The sequence below is a fragment of the Peromyscus eremicus genome, chromosome 6, assembly GCF_949786415.1.
Source record: "Peromyscus eremicus chromosome 6, PerEre_H2_v1, whole genome shotgun sequence".
In the NCBI taxonomy this organism is placed as follows: Eukaryota; Metazoa; Chordata; class Mammalia; order Rodentia; family Cricetidae; genus Peromyscus; species Peromyscus eremicus.
The window spans coordinates 84,436,329-84,456,909 of record NC_081421.1 but is presented as its reverse complement, the minus strand read 5'-3'; the positions used below and the strand labels follow the sequence as shown (position 1 = coordinate 84,456,909).

The window sequence follows — 20,581 nt, the reverse complement described above, 5'->3', positions numbered from 1 at the left end:
ATCCCTGCTTCCTTGTAGGTATATCTGTGTGTCTGTATTTTCTTCATTCTCTCCCAGTTCCTAGCCAGAGTTTGGGACTCAAGTGGCATGGATTGTGTAACATGGTTTTCTATAACTTCAACAATATTTTGTTTCCCAGAGCATAAAGTTTGTCAGTCATAGTTCAATTTATTACTCTCTATTACTATGTTATAAACCAAAATTTTTTCTTAGTTTCACTTGTGAACTGTTTGTTAAAGTATAGAGACATGAAATTATTTTAGTATATCATATAAGTGCCAATATTTTTGCTACATCATTACTACATTTTCAATACTACTAAAATGATAGACTAGTTTAATGATTTAGTGATACCACACAGCTCTCTGTTAATAAATCATGGCATAAATGAATTGAAATAGCTTTTCTCATCCCTTTTCTTCAGGATCATTTTCATTTGTTCTCTTTGCCTGGCTGACATGGTTAGAGTTTCGAATACTGTCCACAGAGTAGATATTGAGGTACTGATCTTGTAGGAGAGGTTACCATGTGAAAGGAATGACCTTGTCATTTCCTCGTCTTGGGGGAAAAATTTGCCTTAAAACAAAGCAAAATTACCAATGAGCTTGTTGCAAATGACTTTTCTTGGCTGAAAAAAATGATTATTTATTTTAAGATTTTTTTTCCAAAAGGATTATGGACTTTGTCAAATGTTTCTGAATCAACTGAGCTGAAATGGTTGTTTGATTAGAAAAAAAAAATATGTTGGTATACTGTATTACAAAAATGTATAATTATGGTTGTTCATAAAATAAGTGCTATCAAAATGAATTGCTGGATTTGGTATGATCATAATTTAAAGACAAATTTGAGGCATTAAAACTAATGATCTCTGCTCAAAGAAAGCAATGCTCAATAAATATTTATTTCCAGTTTTATATTATTAACTCTTGGTTATTGTTATGTGAGATATTTCCTGGGGAGGAATGAATAATGAACTTTTGGTAATTACTTATAAGAGACTAAGGGTGAAGTTATTTGCAAGAATATAGATGACTCAAAGGCAGTTGAATCATCAAACAGCTCATGATGGCTACATTACTGGAGCTTCCTTCAAAACTTTCAGGCACCAGGATAGATCAGAGGGTCTATTCTTCTCAGTACCTCTTATTGCTTAACTAATCTTTTAAAGGAAGAGACTTTCAAATCTGCTAAATTTCGGATTCTTCCTCAGACTTGTGAGGTGTTTATTTCATCAGTTTCAATGAGCCTCCCTCCAAGATGTAGCATTCCAACTCCATTAGATTTGCTAAACAATCATCTACAAAGTTGAAAGTACCCTTGTTTTTGTTCTAAAATAATACCTCACATTTTAATATGCCTGTCTAAACTTTCTGTGCAAATTTACATTTTCCTAAAATATGAATCTTAATTTATGGACTTTATGTATATGGATGTCTTGCCTGCATGTACGTCTGCACATCAGAAGAGGGCATTCTATCCCATGGGACTAGTTATAGATAGTTGGTGATGAACCACCATGTAGATGTTGGGAATTGAACTCTGGACTTCTGGAAAAGCAGCCAGTACTCTGAAATACTGAACCATCTCTCTGGCTGAGTTTCAGTTAATTTTACTGGTAAAATAGTAGTCCTAAGCACACAAATTTTTAAATAGCATTCAAAAACATTTGATAAATATATGTATGTTCTTTCAGAAATTAAATAAATTGTATTATTATAAAAATAAACTACATAGAAAGTCATTTTCTGGCTCAGGTAAGTATTTTAACTATATATATACATATATATATATATATATATATATGTATATATATATGTGTATATGTGTGTGTAACTTAAAATATATTAATATTTCTAATTGCTATTAGTATCTTAATAATGAAATATAATGGAATTCTGCATATGCTTTTGTGCATTTTAATTATGAATGCTGAGGGAAAACACCTCTATAAACAGGAAATACAGCAGCAACCCTTCAACTCCACTGAGAAACCACTAATGGCAAATAAATACAATTTTTTCACCTGAAATGGTGTCACATTCTCCTAAGGTATCTGAAACGTTTTAGATAATTGAAAATTGTTTATTCAGAAACAGGATCTTGATTTTACTTTTTGTTGCTTGTTACTTTTTTGTACTGCTGTGCCAAAATGTCTGACATGTTAATTGAAGGAAAGGTAAAAGCATATTTTAATACTTCCTGAAAATAAACTGAATCGTGGGGGTGAGTGTATGGGAGCAGAACAAGAGGCAGATGGTCACATTACATCTTCATTCAAGAATTAGAGAGAAATGGATGCTTGAGTCCATGTTATTTTCTTTTTTTATTGAGTACAGAACCCTCCTTACTCATATAACAAATTCAGAGTGAGTCTTCTCAATTCAGAATACACAGTATAGATAATATCTCAGAGATCCCTGTTGTTATTCAGGTTCTACGCTAAAAGTTCTTATACTCATCATTTTTAAATACTGAAAACATATTTTCTGTTTTTTTTCACCAAATAAAAAGGTGACATGAAAGAATAAAAAAAAAACTATTATTGAATTAACAGGCACTGAATGGCTGTCTATGTTGGCACATGCCTTTCATCCCAGCACTTACGAGGTAGAGGCAGAGAGAACCCTGCTTCTGAATCCAGCTTAGAATGCATAAGGAGTTCAAAACCAGCCATGGCTGCATAGGGAAACACAGTCACACACACATGAAAATAGGATCATAAGAATAAATGACCAATGTACTGAATTATTCAATAGTAAACTGAATTTGATTATTTTTAGTATAAAATGGTACAGTTTGATAGTATCAAAATTTTAAAAGGCAGTAAAATATAACATTTTAAATGCAACTGTCTGGGAAGTTCAGAAAGCTTTATAATTTTGATGTTTTTGGAGTTACTGTGAAACATGAATTTACATTACATTATCCACTTGGGTATACTATTGATAAAGAACTTCTTAAGACCTTAAAATATTTGCATTTTTGGGGGGAGTTTGAAAGAAAAAAAAGAAAGTGAATAAAATACCAGACTAAATGTTACAAAAGATGACAGCAATGTTTATACCTGAGAGGTTAAAATCGTTGGTAATTTGATACTGTTCTTTGAAGCATGAACAATAATAAATTCATGTTGTTTATGAAATGAGGGTGTTTATGTCTTATTGTTGACAAGATTAAAAAAAAACTCTTGTTTAATTAAATCCTAGTGAAATTTTGTTAGAAATATAAATAACCTTCCTAGAATAACCCTGTAAGGAAGGAAAGGATCACCTCTTCATAGCACTGAATATAAAAGAAGTAATCATAGAATTCTGGAAGTGGCCGGGCGATGGTGGCACATGCCTTTAATCCCAGCACTCGGGAGGCACAGGCAGGCAGATCTCTGTGAGTTCGAGGCCAGCCTAGGCTACCAAGTGAGTTCCAGGAAAGGCGCAAAGCTACACAGAGAAACCCTGTCTCGGGAAAAAAAAAATTCTGGAAGTGGAACATATTAAAAATTTATTTTATGAAATGACTGTGTATATAATAGAGTATTATGTGTGGGAGAGCCCTGTCACAACACCCTACCCTCAATACATTTTTTTTTGACTTCAGTATTAGGTAAGGCTGAGAAGAAATTAAAACCCATCAACCCCCTCTACCTCCTCCCTTTCTTCCCAAAGACACAGTATAAACACCCCTTTTTAGGACAAGCCTCTTATCTGCTGCCAGGGCAAGAAGAGTAAACCAACACTTATCTCCAGATATAGGAATCAGATACTAGATTGGTTTTGAAAATCAAGGTTTCCTAAAATAATTTTTGTCTTTATGAGTTTACCTTGTATACTTATTTACGTTGGCTGTGATTTGGCTACAAGTTAAATAGCAGAAGTCGTATGCTGGGGTCTTCATGTCCATTGTAAAGACATTGACATGTGATGCCAGTGATTTTGTCAAAGGACTCTGTTTAGCAATAGATAGATGTGTTTCTGAGAGACTTGACTAGTCCTATGCAGGAATGATCAAGTTGGAATGAGTGAGTTAGATATCAAGGGACAGGATCAATAACCATGACAGTCAGTTGTGAAAAAAGCATAACAACTTGCCCCTTTTTCTCAAAGGCAAGCTCTGCTAAATGTGCCAGCATTCCCTCTGCTCTTCTCTCTTGAATGGAGGCAGCATGAATCCTTCACAGGCAGCCCCATTCAGATGTTAGTGTCAATGAATCAATTTCTAGAACTAATATTAGAAAACTTTCTTTTCTTACAGTTTGCCATATCTCAGGTACTTTGTCATGTCAGTAAAAACAGTCAGTGACTCCAATACAACAAACCTAAGTCTTTCATCATTTGTCTTATCCTTTCTCCATAAATTTATTGATTTCTTAAGAGAGTACATATGACTACAACTGTATCAACTCCTTTAGGTTTTGTTGTTGATGTTGTTGAGTTTGTCTACATTCCACGTGCAAATAAACTACTTGATGCCTCTTACTTATCCCTCAGCTATCAGTTTTATTTGTGAGTCCTGACTACTGTTACCTAAGAGGGTAGTAGAAAGTAGTTTTCTCCTGCACATGGGTTTAGAGTCAGAGCAAACATGGATCTAATGTTTGTGGGTCAGATAGCTTCAGGGAAGTAACACAGCCTCATTACACTGTTCCCTTATCTAGAAGAAGATATTATAATACCTCATGAGCTTGTTGAGAGGATTAATAGAGAGAATGTTTTCAGCATAGTTCTTATTACACAGTTGGCATTTAATTAATTTTACCATTTATTATTTTACCTGAAAGCAAGAGAAAGCCATTCTTCTGTAGCAAATGACCTGGAAAAAAGTAGTATCCTTTTAAAAATTGAGGCTAACATCAGCCAGATTGAAAAGTTAATTAATACTATGTCTCAAGAAAGGAAATTGCATCATAAAACACTAAGAATACTCCTTGAAACCAATTTAGGTGCTCAATATGTATCAGTTAAATACATAAACTATTGACAAAACAGCTTTGGTATATGATGTAGAAACTGTCCTTGTAAGATATTTAAAATATTCAAGGATAATATTTTAGAAATTAGTGGACTGTTTACTAATTATGTGAACTCCCCTTTCCTGCATGAAATGACTTCACATGTGGGTACTTTCAAAACAAGGGCCTTAGAAGTGTTTACATTTATCTTCACTTCTTTGATTTATTCATCAGCTATTATTTGATCAGGAGATATCACCTAGCTGAAACTTCAACTCTTATTTTTATTTTCTTATTTAATGTTCAAGGGCCATCTTCCCACAAGATGAAACAGGAAGCAGCAAAGTGTATCAACTGACCCCCTCAGTGCTGCTCCTAAGCACATGGGCAGAGAGGAGAAATTATTCTTTGTGATATCAAGATGCTATTGCCCATGATGCTCAAGTGTCTCAGAAGACCCTAGTATGTGAAATTTTCCTCTTTAACATGTTTCATTTTAGAAACACCCAGAATAATAAATATTTTATCAGTAATGAGATTATTAACACTTAAATATTTTTAACATTTTTGCTAGAAGAAATCTTATTTTAAGGAAAATGGGTCATATATGAAGCAATGTTTTTAAGTTTTGGGCAAACATACCTCAGATTTATAGATTATTTCAAATTTTAAAGGATGAAATACTCCTCATGTTACAGAACCTCACTAAATATAGTGTGAAAGAAGGGAAGGATTTTACTCATTTGATTTGGAAGTTATCAGTACTCTAAGAGCCCAAACATTATGTATCTAATACAATCCACAACAGATATAATTTTAACTCACTTATGAACAAATGACAGAGAATCCCAATGATGCAAGAACACTAAACACAGAATCACATTAGACATGAGCAGAGCGAATCGCAGACACGGATGAATTTGTATGCATTTCCCCTCATCTCTTATGCATGCTTCTTAGCCTCTATGTGTACTTTGGTCACTGCCCCAGTGTCATCCCAGATGGAGGTACAAAATATAGCATTGCAGAAGAAAATACTATTGTGGTTGATGAAACAAAAGAGAAATGAGCACGCAGGAAACTTCAAAAAAAATTACCAAGCTCTGCCTATGAAAAGTAAATTCACTGCATCTGAAAAAGCCTTCATTTTGTATATTTTCAATAATATAGCTAATGAGTTTTGGTAAATATTCAGATGGATGACAAAAAATGAAGCAAAAATATATAAATGCAACTATTCTCCATTTTTCTTATGGCTAAGAATCTATTTAAATTCATTGATGACCAAAAAAATAAAAGAGTGGATTTATTATATAGAAAACATACACTAAGAAATATATAAACAAAGTTTTACAGACTCAATTACAAAAAGACAGAGACTGCTAAAATATAGAAAGTGGCTATTAAATTTGAGTTTTGAATTACTGAGAGAACATTATGGACAGTGGAAAAAAATGGCCACAGACAAAATCACACATATATACATACATACACAAACATCTGAATTAAAACACATATATGTATGTACACACATGAAGATACAACACATGTCCACATAAAAATACATACATATGTATGCTCAAAGATACAAAAATACCATGCATGCGTTAAAACACACATGTAAATGAATGCACATGGTCTTGAAGTTTAAAAAAAGTGAACATCAGAAATTCGAGGAATAATAAAATCAGTTTAAACACTAAATTTTAAATCTTTTAGTTAACAGAAAAGACTGATTGAACTCTGCATGTGAAAGTGGAGAAAATATAACTAAGTTTTCAAAGTTCAACTTAACCACCTGGAAAGGAATAAAGAGCAGCACAGAGAAAGAAAAATAAAGCATTCAAGGAAACAAGGTCATGGCTATCTATAGGAGGTAGGAATGGAAGAAATGTTTCTGCTTCCATTGATGTTTCAAAGTTACTCAGTGCTGAGCTGTACAAATCAGAACAATACAAAACATAAAGAATCTTTATATTTATATAACATTATTACATAATTATCCAAAAAATCTCCCATTCCAAATTTAGTAAGCAAAAGAAATAGGTCTAGAGTATTGGATCTCTGTGAGAACTATCTGTTCACAGTCCCCCCCCCATAAGACGAAATGAAGGTAGAACAAAGGCAGGAGTATTTTGGCATGTGGGTGGAGAATTACAGAGGGAATGTGATGGATCTATTTTAGTGGAAAATAAGTTGCCCTTGATCCTATTTACAGAATTATGCACTGCCCTCATACAATAATATGTTTCTTAGAATATAGGTATAATATAATAAAGTATTGATGACCTCTAAGGATAACTAATGGACATTGAGGTCATCATAAAAATCCACAAGAAGAGAACAAAACCTTGTGACTGGCAATTACAACACTATCAATTTCTGAATTTTGTCAGAATGTAATTTGAGAAATGTTCATTCAGATTATTTTTCAAGGATGTTTCACCGTTCAGCTGTGAGAAGGATGATTTCTGACAGCCTGCAGCTGTTAACTACTAAATCCATGCCCACACAAAAACCAAGGTCACATTCTTTCCAGGGTGGTCCCTGAGCCAATGACAAAGAACTATGTACAGTCAAGGGTGTTTTTATCATCAATGGCAAAGCTACAGTCATTGTAAGGACCTAGCCATGTCTATACAACACCGGACTCCTCCATCTGATCATATTGCTCTGGAATCCCAACATCATTGCTAAAGGCTCTTTGGCTTATAGTGCTTGCACTTTTTTTTTCTTTTGATCCTTTTTGGAATGTTTACTTCATTTCAAAATCTGTTTCATGGAGAACACAGTAGAGCTGAAGGACCTTAGAGAGAAGACTCAGGGGGTGGCAGGCAAAGTGGTGAAGTTAAAAAGGGTGAGAGTGGATATCAATTGTGAATAGACGATGTATAGTAAATCTGGCTCATTTCCATATTAATTTTCTATGATGGTGGCTTCATGTCATTGTGGAAACTAAGATTCCATGGAATAATCAAATGATTTTATTTAGTGGTAGCATCTCAGTAGAATCCACTACTTTATTTTTTTTCAGTACTTACAAATTCAACCTACTTCTGTCACCATGATTGTATGTGAAATGGGCTTGGGTTTTCTGAGTATTTTATACAAGTCTTGTAATTTCTTGATCTTCTTAAACAAGAAACAATAGGGCTGATAAAAGGTTTAGACTCCGGACAATTGATGATGTAAGCCATTTTATGATCTCTTTGACAGTTGATTTTGAAATAATTGACCAGAGCTTTAAGAATTCAAGAAGTCACTATGGCCAAATAAGCAAAACAAGGGTGACCTTGGAAAAGATAAATTTCTGTATCCATTTTAGGAAATTTATATTCTCCTCAGAAAATAGGAGAGAGAGGATAGGGGCAGTGAAGAAGCAGTTTCCAGGTAGTAGAGATTTAAAAGGTATGAAAAAAGACCAGGTTGTTCAAAACTGTTTATACTATTATATCAAAAATAGTATTATCCTACTTTTATTTAATATTTACTGAACTTGAATATTTTATTATATGTAAATTAGTGAAATGGATGTTATTTTCTTTCTTGCTTCTTATGATGTATATGTAAATTATTATGTAAATATGATTGTATTTACAGCATCTGATATTTGGGAGAATTGCCAACACCCCACAGACAACTGCCACATGAGAAACATGTTCAGATGGGGAAACTGAAGTTGAGTAAGGAGACACAAACCGCTCCACTAACAATGCCAAAAACAGTTGCCAGGAGAGTTTTTTCTTTAATTTTTATAGGTACATCAACAGTTTTTAAGAAATGCATGTTCAAGGAAAGTTTTAAAACCTAGTTCTTAAGATTGAAGTGTGTTTAAAATATAAGTCTTGTATGTTCTGAAAAAAATAAGATCTCTTTCTTTGAAATCTGATAGCCACTCTGAAAACTGCTCTGTGGTTAGCTCCTTAACTTCAAATTATTGACATAATGACTAACTTTAGCAATTTTTTTAGCCTAAAAAATTTCAGTCTTCAAAATTGACTTTATTTAAAGATCTTTATAAAATGTCATATAAATAGGTTGATGGGGTAACTCATATCTTTAATCCCAACACTCTGGATACAGGTACAAGTAGAGGTGGGTAGATCTCTTTGAGTTCAAAGCCAGCTTGTTCTAGATAGAGGGACCTGATCTAATAGAGAAAGAGAGAAAGACAAGGTTAGGAGAGACATACAGAGAAATATTGAGTGACAGAAAGAGACAGACAAAGAGGAAATGAAAGAAAGAGAAAATAGTCAAAACAAAAATTAAGGAAGATTATTGTACAGATATTCTTCAACATCAAAAAGTTACAGAGACATACAATAAATACATCCAAGGACAATAAAGGTAATTTCATAATAAATAGATTTTTTAATAGTAAAATAGTTACATACAATATAAGTCTACTATATTTCTGTGTTGGGAGAACATTTTATCAACCTCATTATTTGGCATAATATTAAGATAGAGTCTTTATACTTGAGACACTATCTTGTAAATTCTACAAGATTAATGGTAAATATGGTAAATGGTAAACCATACATATCATTCTATACACAGACAAACACTCAAGTAAATATTTGAGTTTATATATATATATATATCCTGGCATCCTCACATTTAGATAAGGTTGACAGTATAATATGTATTCTTCAGTTTCTTAAAACAAAAATTAGACTTATCATGGAAAGATCACATAAATGACAGAAGCAAAAGACACTGAATCTGGCTAAGTGGAAAATGGATTTGCTGAAGAATGCTGGAGAGCATGAAGCACTTTACTAAGAAAGCTGAAGAAGCAAAACTGGAGAAATTCACAACTGTGATATAATATTCATCATCCCATGACAAAGCCGTCATTAAAACAATAAAGCCAATATAACTGTGTGAGAGGGACGTAAGCCACAACTTCTATTGGTAGCATTATTAATGCTCAACATAACATTCTACTGCTATGAAGTGACTTCAGAATATTCCAAACTGTGATGCTTGCCCTGATTCCTCACGTTGGTTATTTAGATCACTTTACATAACCTTCGATAATGTCTGAGATGTAATGACTTAGATCCATAAACCCTCACTGCCAGGAGCAGGAGAAAGTACAAAAATGCCCTTGATGTGAACATATGCACTCTTTTCGTAAGAAAGCTGAATTACTGGGGACGGGGATGGCTTCCAGCTGAACCTATCAAAGTCTGAAGTAGACACCCACAGCTTGTCCTTTGCCAATGAGGTAGGAAGAGATCTCCACCACGATAAAAATCTAATGATGAAAGCTGATGTGTATAGAAAGTTTTAGGGAGTGAAGAAAATATGAATATTCTAGGATATGTAGGGACGCGTGAAAAACATCCCTCAAGATTTGTAAAAAAAAAAAAAAAAAAAAAAAGGAAACTATAGAAGATGAGAGTGAGTGAAAAGTTAAAATCAAAGCAAAAACTTTGTAATTTCCAGACAAGTAGACTTCAGATTATTATTATAGTTTTAGCAAATGGAAGCACAGGGCAGAAAGAGGAAACACACAAAAACAAAAACAAAAATACACGCTATGCGTTGGGACTCAGCAAACCTACTTCAAAACTGAATTGAGATCGTAAACATAAACGCAAATTATTTCTCTGTTGTTTCTGTTGCTGTGGTGCTCTCTTGGGGTGACACAATGAAGGAAGGCAAGCAGTCAAAGTGTAAGTGGTTACTCCAAATTAACAAGAGAAGGTGAGGAAAAACAAAAGGACACCCAGTTCCCTAATATAAAAATGTGGCATGTCCTTATATAAATCCTGAATTATCACAAAACACAATTCAGATTTGGGTAAAAAGTGAATTTTGTGGGTTCTGGAATGAACAAGAATGCTGTGAGATGGTCTGTATGTCAAGTGTGTTGCTGATTGGTCAATAAATAAATCACTTATTGGCCAGTGGCCAGGCAGGAAGTATAGGCGGGACAAGGAGGAGAATAAAGCTGGGAAGTGGAAGGCTGAGTCAGGGAGACACTGCCAGCTGCCATGATGACAAACAGTATGTGAAGATGCCGGTAAGCCATGAGCCACATGGCAAGGCATAGATTTATGGAAATGGATTAATTTAAGCTATAAGAACAGTTAGCAAGAAGCCTTCCACGGCCATACAGTTTGTAAGCAATATAAGTCTCTGTGTTTACTTGGTTGGGTCTGAGCAGCTGTGGGACTGGCAGGTGAGAGAGATTTGTCCTGACTGTGGGCCAGGCAGGAAAACTCTAGCTATACAAGAATGTTGAATGATTCATGAACTGTAGAACAGAAATATCTTTTTTAGTTTCTACCAAGACCCGGAACACATATAGTACATATATGTACATGCAGGCAAATGCCCATGCACATTATTTTTAAAATAATATTTACCAAAACATCACAGACACCAAACATATTTAGTAAATGTAAAAATGATCATATCTGATTTCAGAACACATCTATTAAATGCTATTAAAATTGTTAGACTGAAAAAGTATTTTGGAAGTAAATAAAAAATTAAAATTGCATAGGAGTTGGGTGAATTAAATAATATTTCTATAACCTTAAAATCTGAATGCTAAATATAAACAAATGTAAAAATATTAGAGAATGAAACAGTTTACAAAGTGTAAAAATAAACTCAATTAGTAAATAAACATATTATACTATCATTTTAGACTTCTTTATTATTATTTTTTATTTTATAATTTAATTCAATTTTACATATCAGCCACAGATTACCCTACCCTCCCTCCTCCTGCCCCCCCAGCTCTCCCCCCAGCTCCCCCATTCCCATCTCCTCCAGGGCAAGGACTCCCCGGGAATTCAGCTCAGCCTGGTAGATTCAGTCCAGGCAGGTCCAGTCCCCTCCTCCCTTCACCCAGGCTGAACAAAGTGTCCCTGCTTAGGCCCCAGGTTCCAAACAGCCAGCTCATGCACTAAGGACAGGTCGTGGTAGACTTCATGCTTCAACCAACACTATTTCTCTTAAAAAAATCATAAAAATAAAGTTAACAGTTTTCTCTCCTATTTTAGACGATATTCTGTGCATATCCAACTAAATAGAAGCAAATGTTACACAGCTATAACTTTGTTCAAAAGAGTAAAGTTAACTTTGAACATTGAATCAAAGGCTCCTCCCAAATTTATAATGAATGAGGTGAGCATACTTTAGATTCAATTATGACTAAAATTATATTGGATAGAAAAACAAAAAAAGGTCAAAACAGTATAGAAGAGACAGTGACATCTTTCATGAAGAAAAAAAATAAGAGGTCAAAAGTACACAAAGCAAAATGATTATCATGGATTTAAAATTTTTAGCTAGGAAAATATGTTTATATTTAGTGAAACCCCTACTGAAGAACATGGATAATCACCAACACTGCTGAAGCTCTCCACTGGTGAAACTTGTTAAAAATGAAAACAACTGGGGAAATCAAAACAAGATAGAGTCTAGAAAATGTTTTGAAGTAAATCTTTGAATATGAATGACGTGGAACACAGTCTGTGGCTTAACATAATCGTGAGAACCTATTAAAATGAAAGCACTTACATAGAAAGCCAGAGGTGAATAGCACCTACTTGTTTTTAATTGAAACATCCTGAGTAACTCAGCACAAATGAAAGTACTGGACTAAGAAGTCAGTGTAAAGTTCATAATCATGCAAAAGAAAAAGTAGAAAAACAACAATAAAACAATAGTTAGTATTCATCACTGCAATATTCTAGCTATATAAATATTCATGGCTTCTCTTTACTTTAGAAAAATATGATGCCCAAGTTAGTAAATCCCTGTAGTAAGAAAGGAAAAATGATATGAATTTTGACTTAATCTCGAGTACTACTCTGATAATTATTTCCAGTTCATAAATGGCAAATGATTTTACTTGTTATGAATCAACTTTATTTTCCAATGTTTAGAAAGTATCAATTTCTTCACATATTCAAAAATAGCTAAGATTTTCACAGGTTTATAGGTGCAATTGTCAAACTCTGCATGGGTAATAACATATATGTATTTAGTATATTCTGTTTTCAAAATATATTTTTGTGTTTCTTTTTGTATTTAAGTGTATAAAATACAAGCCCAGTGAACTCAAAGCATCAGCTACTTCCACTTTACTATAATGCAAGAACCTGACCTTTTCTTTACACATTGATCCCTGGAGTGAAACCTTAAGTCTTCTAAAAAGAACATAAATGCAAATGCACTGAAGAGGTAGGACTGATACAAGAAAGTGTACAATAGATAGATAGCAGACATGTTCTAATTGGTTGAATCTATGGAAATACAAGTGAGTTGTTTGACCTTAAATGTTTTTTTTTTTTTAATTTTTATTTTGCGATACAATTCAGTTCTACATATCAGCCACAGATTCCCTTGTTCTCCCCCCCTCCCAGCCCCCCTCACCTTCCCCCCAGCCCGCCCCCCATTCCCAATCTCCTCCAGGGCAAAGCCTTCCCCACAGACTGAGATCAACCTGGTGGACTCAGTCCAGGTAGGTCCAGTCCCCTCCTCCCATGCCGAGCCAAGGGACTCTGCATAGGCCCCAGGTTTCAAACAGCCAACTCATGCAATGAGCACAGGACCCGGTCCCACTGCCTGGATGCCTCCCAAACAGATCAGGCCAATCAACTGTCTCACCCACTCAGAGGGCCTGATCCAGTTGGTGACCCCTCAGCCATTGGTTCATATTTCATGTGTTTCCGTTTGTTTGGCTATTTGTCTCTGTGCTTTATCCGACCTTGGTCTCAACAATTCTCGCTCATATAAACCCTCCTCATTCTCGCTAATTGGACTCCCAGAGATCCACCTGGGGCCTAGTCATGGATCTCTGCATCCAGATCCCTCAGTCGTTGGATGAGGTTTCTAGCACGACAATTAGGGTGTTTGGCCATCCCATCACCAGAGTAGGTCAGTTCGGACTGTCTCTCGACCATTGCCAGCAGTCTGTTGTGGGGGTATCTTTGTGGATTTCTGTGGGCCTCTCTAGCACTTTGTTTCTTCCTATTCTCATGTGGTCTTCATTTATGTACTCACTCATAACAGGATACTAGATGTGGAACAAAGATGACTGGACTGCTACTCACATCACCAGGCAGGCTACCTGGAAAACAGGACCCCAAGAAAGACACAGGGATCGCCCAACGACAGAGAAATGGAATGAGATCTACATGAACAGCCTGGACATGAGTGGGGGTAGTGAAGGGCGAGGGTCGAGGGAAAGAGAGCTTGGGTGAGTGGGAGATCCCAGCTGGATCAATAACAGAGAGGGAGAACAAGGAATAGGAGACCATGGTAAATGAAGACCTTAAATGTTTATTTGAAATCATATCCACTCTGATATAAAGATATTATATTATTTGAATGATAGTTACAGGCCATTATCTTCCCCCAAAGTTCTGTTGAGATTAAATGACAAGGTTAGCAACATGGCTCACAGGTAAAGTATTTTCCATGCAATCATGAAACATGAGTTCAATCTCCAAGACCCAAGACAAACTGGCTTTGCAGAATTGTATTGACCTCCTCACATGCAGTGACACAGGTGACCACACATAAGCACCATGCATATACACATATACACATTCACTTTAATATCAAATACATTCATGTTTTTAAACACTAAGACTAAGTAGATGTTTAACATAAATATATCATAGCTTTCCATTTGTAGCAAAACAATACATAACCAGAATTTTTAAAAGGGAAGTACAAAGTTAAACAGCACAACTTCCTCTCAATGTCATGATGTTTTTATTTAACTGTAAACTAAGCAAATATCAAGTTTTGTTTGCTTTTATGTATACCTTAAGGAAGATCAGTCTTACTGGCTTTCATTCTGTATTTCAATAATTCAAGTACAGGAGTAATTATAAAGAGGAATTAGAAGAGAGAGAGGAGGCAAGAGAGAGACAGAGACAGAGAGATGGGGAGAGAAAGAGCCTTCAATTGATTCTCAAGAGGTTTCAATGTGCAGTTCAAAGGAAATATTTCTCAGAAGCGTTAGATCAGAACAAAAGAATTTGTAATCTTATGTTGAAATAAACCAAATATTAGGGGAAAGAATCTGATGTTATAGATTAAAGTTATTTTATGATATTAATCAGATTTGGGTAAGAAATGGAAATTACTATCACTTGTTCAAATTGTTACAACAATGCACAAAAAACTGTGGCACAGCTACATTTAGATGGAATGGCAGAAGTCATAAAGCCAGCACAGCTGCTTGACAAAGATCCAGCAGAGTTGAACCACATGATGGCTGCTGTACCAGCTTTGGTTTACATCTCCACCTGTTGCATACTTGAGGAACATTTTGTACAATTTGAGTATATTGGATGGATGGAAATTTTCTTATGAATCATTTATATCTTCTCCCAAGAATGCTGCTTATAAGCTTCCTCAAGGCAGTCCTGAACATACTATTCCCCCAGCTTTTAGGGAGGATAACCTTTTGTACTTGATGGTCTTCCTTAAGCCTTGGGGGTTGTAACACATAATGAAGCCAGAGATCTCTTCATGAGGCTATGTGACATTCTTGAAACATCTGCCCCTGTGCTTACACAGGAACAAGATATTCAAAACAAAATAAACTTTAAAAGGTCAACAAGATTTGGTGGGCTAGAGGAATTGTCCACAATCAGATTACAAGTCTCTTCCTGTTATATACTCAGATAATTTTGTGGCACATACCTCTGCCCTACACAGAGACATATTGATGATCAAATTATGAAGTGGAAAGATGACAAAAGTATAAGACATCAGGACCACCCTTTCTTAGAAAAGTTAGCACATGCAGAGCCACTGTGGTATCAAATGACCAAAGAACAACAGAATGTTGGGATTAGACATATAAACAAATTCTATAAAGATATAAACATTGTATTATGCCAGAATTTGAATAATAACTGCATCATCTTTAGCCTGATGGTTTTTCCTGGGCACTCTGACCATTAAGAGTTAATAATATGCTGCTTCAGACATGACAAAATGTCCAGGGTGGCTTGAAGATTTTTACTTTGGTCTAGTGTCCTTGAAGCAACCAAAGCTACCAACCTGAGAACAGGATGTCATATGCCTATAGATTCTTAAAAATTGGGTTATAAGGTTAATGAATAAGAATAACTCTATTTATTAATGATGTCAAAACTTGAAGGAAAATTATTGGAAATGATAACTCTGTTCTATCATAATTTATTGATGATGACTAAGAGATGAGCAAAAGGACACAAGACATATTGTCCAAAACCAAAACTTAGGATAGATGTTATGGAACATCATGAATGTGTCCCTGCTTACTAAATTCTGTATAAAATGAAGCACTCTGGCTGTTAGTCAGTCAGGCTGCAAGATTCTCCTGACCACCATGGCCTGGCTCACTTCCTTCCCTTGCTAATCCTTACATCCTCTGCTGAGACCTGTCCTACCAGGGATGACTCCCATATGCTTCATCTCTGTCCATCTCTCCTAAAATGAAACTAAGACGTGTCCTGTGTTTGATTCTTCCATCATTACTCTTGCATCATCCATCTTCAGACCCTGCCCTCATCCAGAGCTGGACTCTGGCAAAGTTGATTCCATCAAATACAATGATAATTCTAGATTTAAATATTTATATGTTTCTTTAAGAATTAGGAGTACAGGGTTGGGGATTTAGCTCAGTGGTAGAGCGCTTGCCTAGCAAGTACAAGGCCCTGGGTTTGGTCCTCAGCTACGGGAGTTGGGGGGTGGGAAGAATTAGGAGTATAGATTGACATTAAGGCAAATGGATTTTTCTGTGTACTTGGTTACACATTAATGTGAAAACTAAATTTTAAACAATATTTTTCTTATTGATTGTGATTGAAAATTAAGGGCAAAATACAATTCAAAAGATGTAAATATTAATAGAAAAATCACTTTTTAAGTTATAAGACATCAATAAATATTAACTAGAAATGGGATAAATGTTCTGTTAAAATATGAATGAGGGGTATAGTTAATTATCAAACATAAACATGAGCTATCAATAAGAATATAAACAATTTTCCAAAACATGTCAAAGTCATGTAAATATCTGAAATTATTGATGCTTAAAACTATGAATTGACATTAAATGGTAATCACATGTGCATTTGAAAAATGAAGGAGGAAGTCTAACTCATGAGAAACTTTGGGAAAGTTTACTTGTCAACAACTCTCATAAACTAGAGAACATATCACTGGTCCTGAAGTTTCAAACGGAAATCACCCTTTGTCTTATCACCAACAGTTAAGTAACAGTATATTATATCAGGGTCATTAGTTAATATTTCTATATAGAAAGATGAAAGTTTGGAATTCCTAATCTGAATAAATGCCACAAGATTAATAAACAAGAAGTACAAACTCCAAAACAACCCTGTTATTTAAAAGCCATCTTTTATACAAAAAAAGACAATTCAATATAAAATGTCTTTGATTTTAATTTATTGCAGTTTAGTTATCATAGTGTATGGGCTACTTAACTTAATGTCTTCTTTGTATACTTTAATTCAAGAACACTATAAATGACTAATCCCAAAGAAACATAGAGGCCATGTATATATTTGATGGGCTTGAATTAAAAAAAAAATTTAAGTGATGAAATCAAGTTTTTGGATGACTAGCAAATACCTAAAATATTAAGACAAATATGGTACATGTAATGGTATCAATTATCACTGGATTATGTAATGAAATTAAAAAGATACACTGTTGTAGCATGAATTCTAATGCATCTTAATAGTAAAAACCAAGAGACAGATATTAGACTAAATGCTGAAAGATCAGAGAAGTAAAGGAACAGCCAAGTCACCTCTAAACTCCATGACTCCTCCAACTGAAAAATGGGGCACGCTGCTCTCTCTGCCCACCTTATATTCCTCTCTCTGCCCAGCCAAATCACTTTCTATCTCCTGTCTGTATAGACCTCCAGACCTCTGTAGTTAACTATGGCTAGCTCCACCCTCTCATCTTCAGGCAAGGTTTATTTGTTAGAGAACAAACAAATATCACCATTTTTCTCTAAAATAAAAATGGTTATAACAGACATAAGAAACTATATATAATAAGTACAATAATTATATACAGTATATATAGGTAATAAATACATCAACAATATCTAGTTCATAAATATTTGATAAATTCATAGAAAATACTCCATTATCTATCAAATCTGGGTGAGTTCAAAAGGTTGTACCTAATTCACTTTCTATTCTAACTTGCATTACTAAAACTACCTTTTAATGTCTCACAACCTATACACTTTTCACCTCTTTAGTGAAATTCTTTCCTGAATGAGGTAGCAAGGGAAACTGTAATTACAAAGACTTCAACTCCATCAGACTGAAGAAAATATTACCTGAGTAATCAAGATGTGCAAGCAAATGACTTCCAACAAAAGTGAGAAATGACAGAAATATCTGGCTGTCTTGCCAGTCACCCAAGATTCTTCTGTAAGGTTGGGGCATCCATCTTTGGCCTAATAGCCTAGAATCTCTGACAGACTTTTCTGCGAAGCAGGATATTCTAAAGGGCCTTCCTACTTTGTCTTGACAAAGTTGAGCAGTCACTTTCTTTTCTGTACTGCTTGTCGAAATTGGACAGCATATATCAGCAGTCCAGGCAAGAGCATTTTCTTGCCTAATGGCTAACTTTTGTCACAAAGAAATTAACTCCATATGGAATTTCTTTGATACCCACCATCTTCTCTGGAAATAGATTGGTGCTGCCAGGAGCAGACATGTCTCGTTGTTATAAAGAAGAACCCATGTTATTAAAATATCTTAAATGTCATATTCTGTAGATCTCTGAAGTGTTTGAGGCTGACTTGTCTATCTAAAATAGATCTCTTTTTGACCTTGAAAACATACTTAACGTAACTGCAAGTTTTATTGTAATAGGTGAGTAACTACTAACCCACATTTCTTTATTATCCTAAATAGTTAGTAATAATAACGTTCCCAAACTGCCAACTTGGCTCAACAAACTGCATTACCTGATCCATGGCTGATTGCGGGATGGTGGTTTGAGAAGGCAGAGACATGTAGCTTAGGAGAGGATATAGCTCCTTAGGACTCAATTCTGCTGGTTAAGAGATGCACCAAACCTGACAGAAAAGAATTCCAGAAGATTACCATGGCCACAGCCATAGGATTTGCTATCATGGGATTCATTGGCTTCTTTGTGAAACTGATCCACATCCCTATTAATAACATTGTTGTGGGTGGCTGACTGCTTTCTCTTCGTGGGAACTAGTGAACAAATGAGAGTGTGAGCTCATGAAGTAAAAAGTTGCCTGTATACTTTGTGTTTTTCTTTCCTCCTCCCCAAGAGGTTTTCTATTTCTAAATTAAAATAATTACAAAATAAACATTTTTTCCATAACAGACATTGATTAAATTTTAGTGACAGATAAAAATAATAATAATAACTTTTAAGGAATAGAAATTTGCGTTACATTATTAAATAAGCTGTATAGGTACAATACTTTGAAGAAGAGTAGATCTATCACAAATAATCTCAACTGTTATATCAATATACAAAATGTAAACCAATGTAAAATATTTTCAAAAAGTAGTTGCTTTTTAAAAGTAGATTCAACAATCTACTTTTTTATCCTATCACTTCCATATACTCTCTTTTGTTTTTACCATTATCAATAACAATTTGCAAATAACCACCCTAAACAATGACAAATATCCATAATCCATTAAAAGACCAAAATTCACCCACCCTGTCTCTTGGTAATGTGGCCAACATGTTCTTAAAATTACTTTCTGCTGTCTGGGGTAACAGCATATTTAGAGAATCCTGAAAATAAAAATTTGGGTTAATGGTCAAGACCTCACAGAGGTAGCTGTATCATTTGTTCTCCAGTTGCAAAATGGGAAAGTTCAGAGCTTTCCTCAAGTCCTGGCAACAGTAGTCTGTGATGCTGGATCATCTTAGCTAGCCACCTTGAAATTATCCTAAGCAGTTTGTAATCCAAAGCCCATCTTTGAGTGGTGTTTGTCAGCTTAGTGGTATTATCATAGTCCTGGTAGAATTGTCATTGTGTGGGCCCATAATCCTTTTGGAGACTTCAAAAATTTCTGTTAGGCATGTTCATGGATTACACGTTCTTGATGTATTTGTTCCCTGTATATGTTGTATATGGTTATTGTACTTATTGTATATAGATTTTCTTATATTAGCTATATCTGTTTTTTTTTTATTTTAGGCAAAAAGGGGGAAATGTGCTCTAACAAATAAAGCTTGCCTGAAGATCAGAGGGTGGAGATATTTAACATTCCTTGTGGGAGAACCGTTCATCAATATTTCTAAACAAACTGAGAATTATTATAAATAGGCACCATAAAGGAAAGTTTTCTCTGTATTTTTCTTGTAAACCTATAGTGAATAAACAATCTTTTAAATAAATAACATAAGAGGTCATCCATTAGGTAATAGAAACAGCAAAGGAATTCCAGGGTGTAGAGAACTCATTGGGGGAATCACATTATTAACAGCTCTTAGATAAGCTAACATTCTCCATTTTCTAGATTTCTTTTTAATAACAAATACAGGAAAATTTGATGGACTGATTGATTCTTCAGTATGCTGAGCATTTAGCTGCTCCTATTCCAGCTGTTCTAA

At 34.8% G+C, this 20,581-nt stretch overlaps 1 protein-coding gene across 1 annotated transcript in view; it reads left to right on the top strand.

Annotated features, from left to right (window-relative positions):
* The window catches only part of LOC131913844 (protein transport protein Sec61 subunit gamma-like), a 34,151-nt gene extending 14,822 nt beyond the window's left edge, over positions 1 to 19,329 (top strand). Inside the window, exon 2 of the mRNA XM_059266609.1 lies at positions 19,019 to 19,329. Within this exon, the coding sequence (XP_059122592.1) occupies positions 19,019 to 19,177 (159 nt within the window). The 3' untranslated portion in view covers positions 19,178 to 19,329. The remainder of the gene's footprint in view (positions 1 to 19,018) is intronic.
* The last annotated feature ends 1,252 nt before the right edge of the window (positions 19,330 to 20,581 follow it).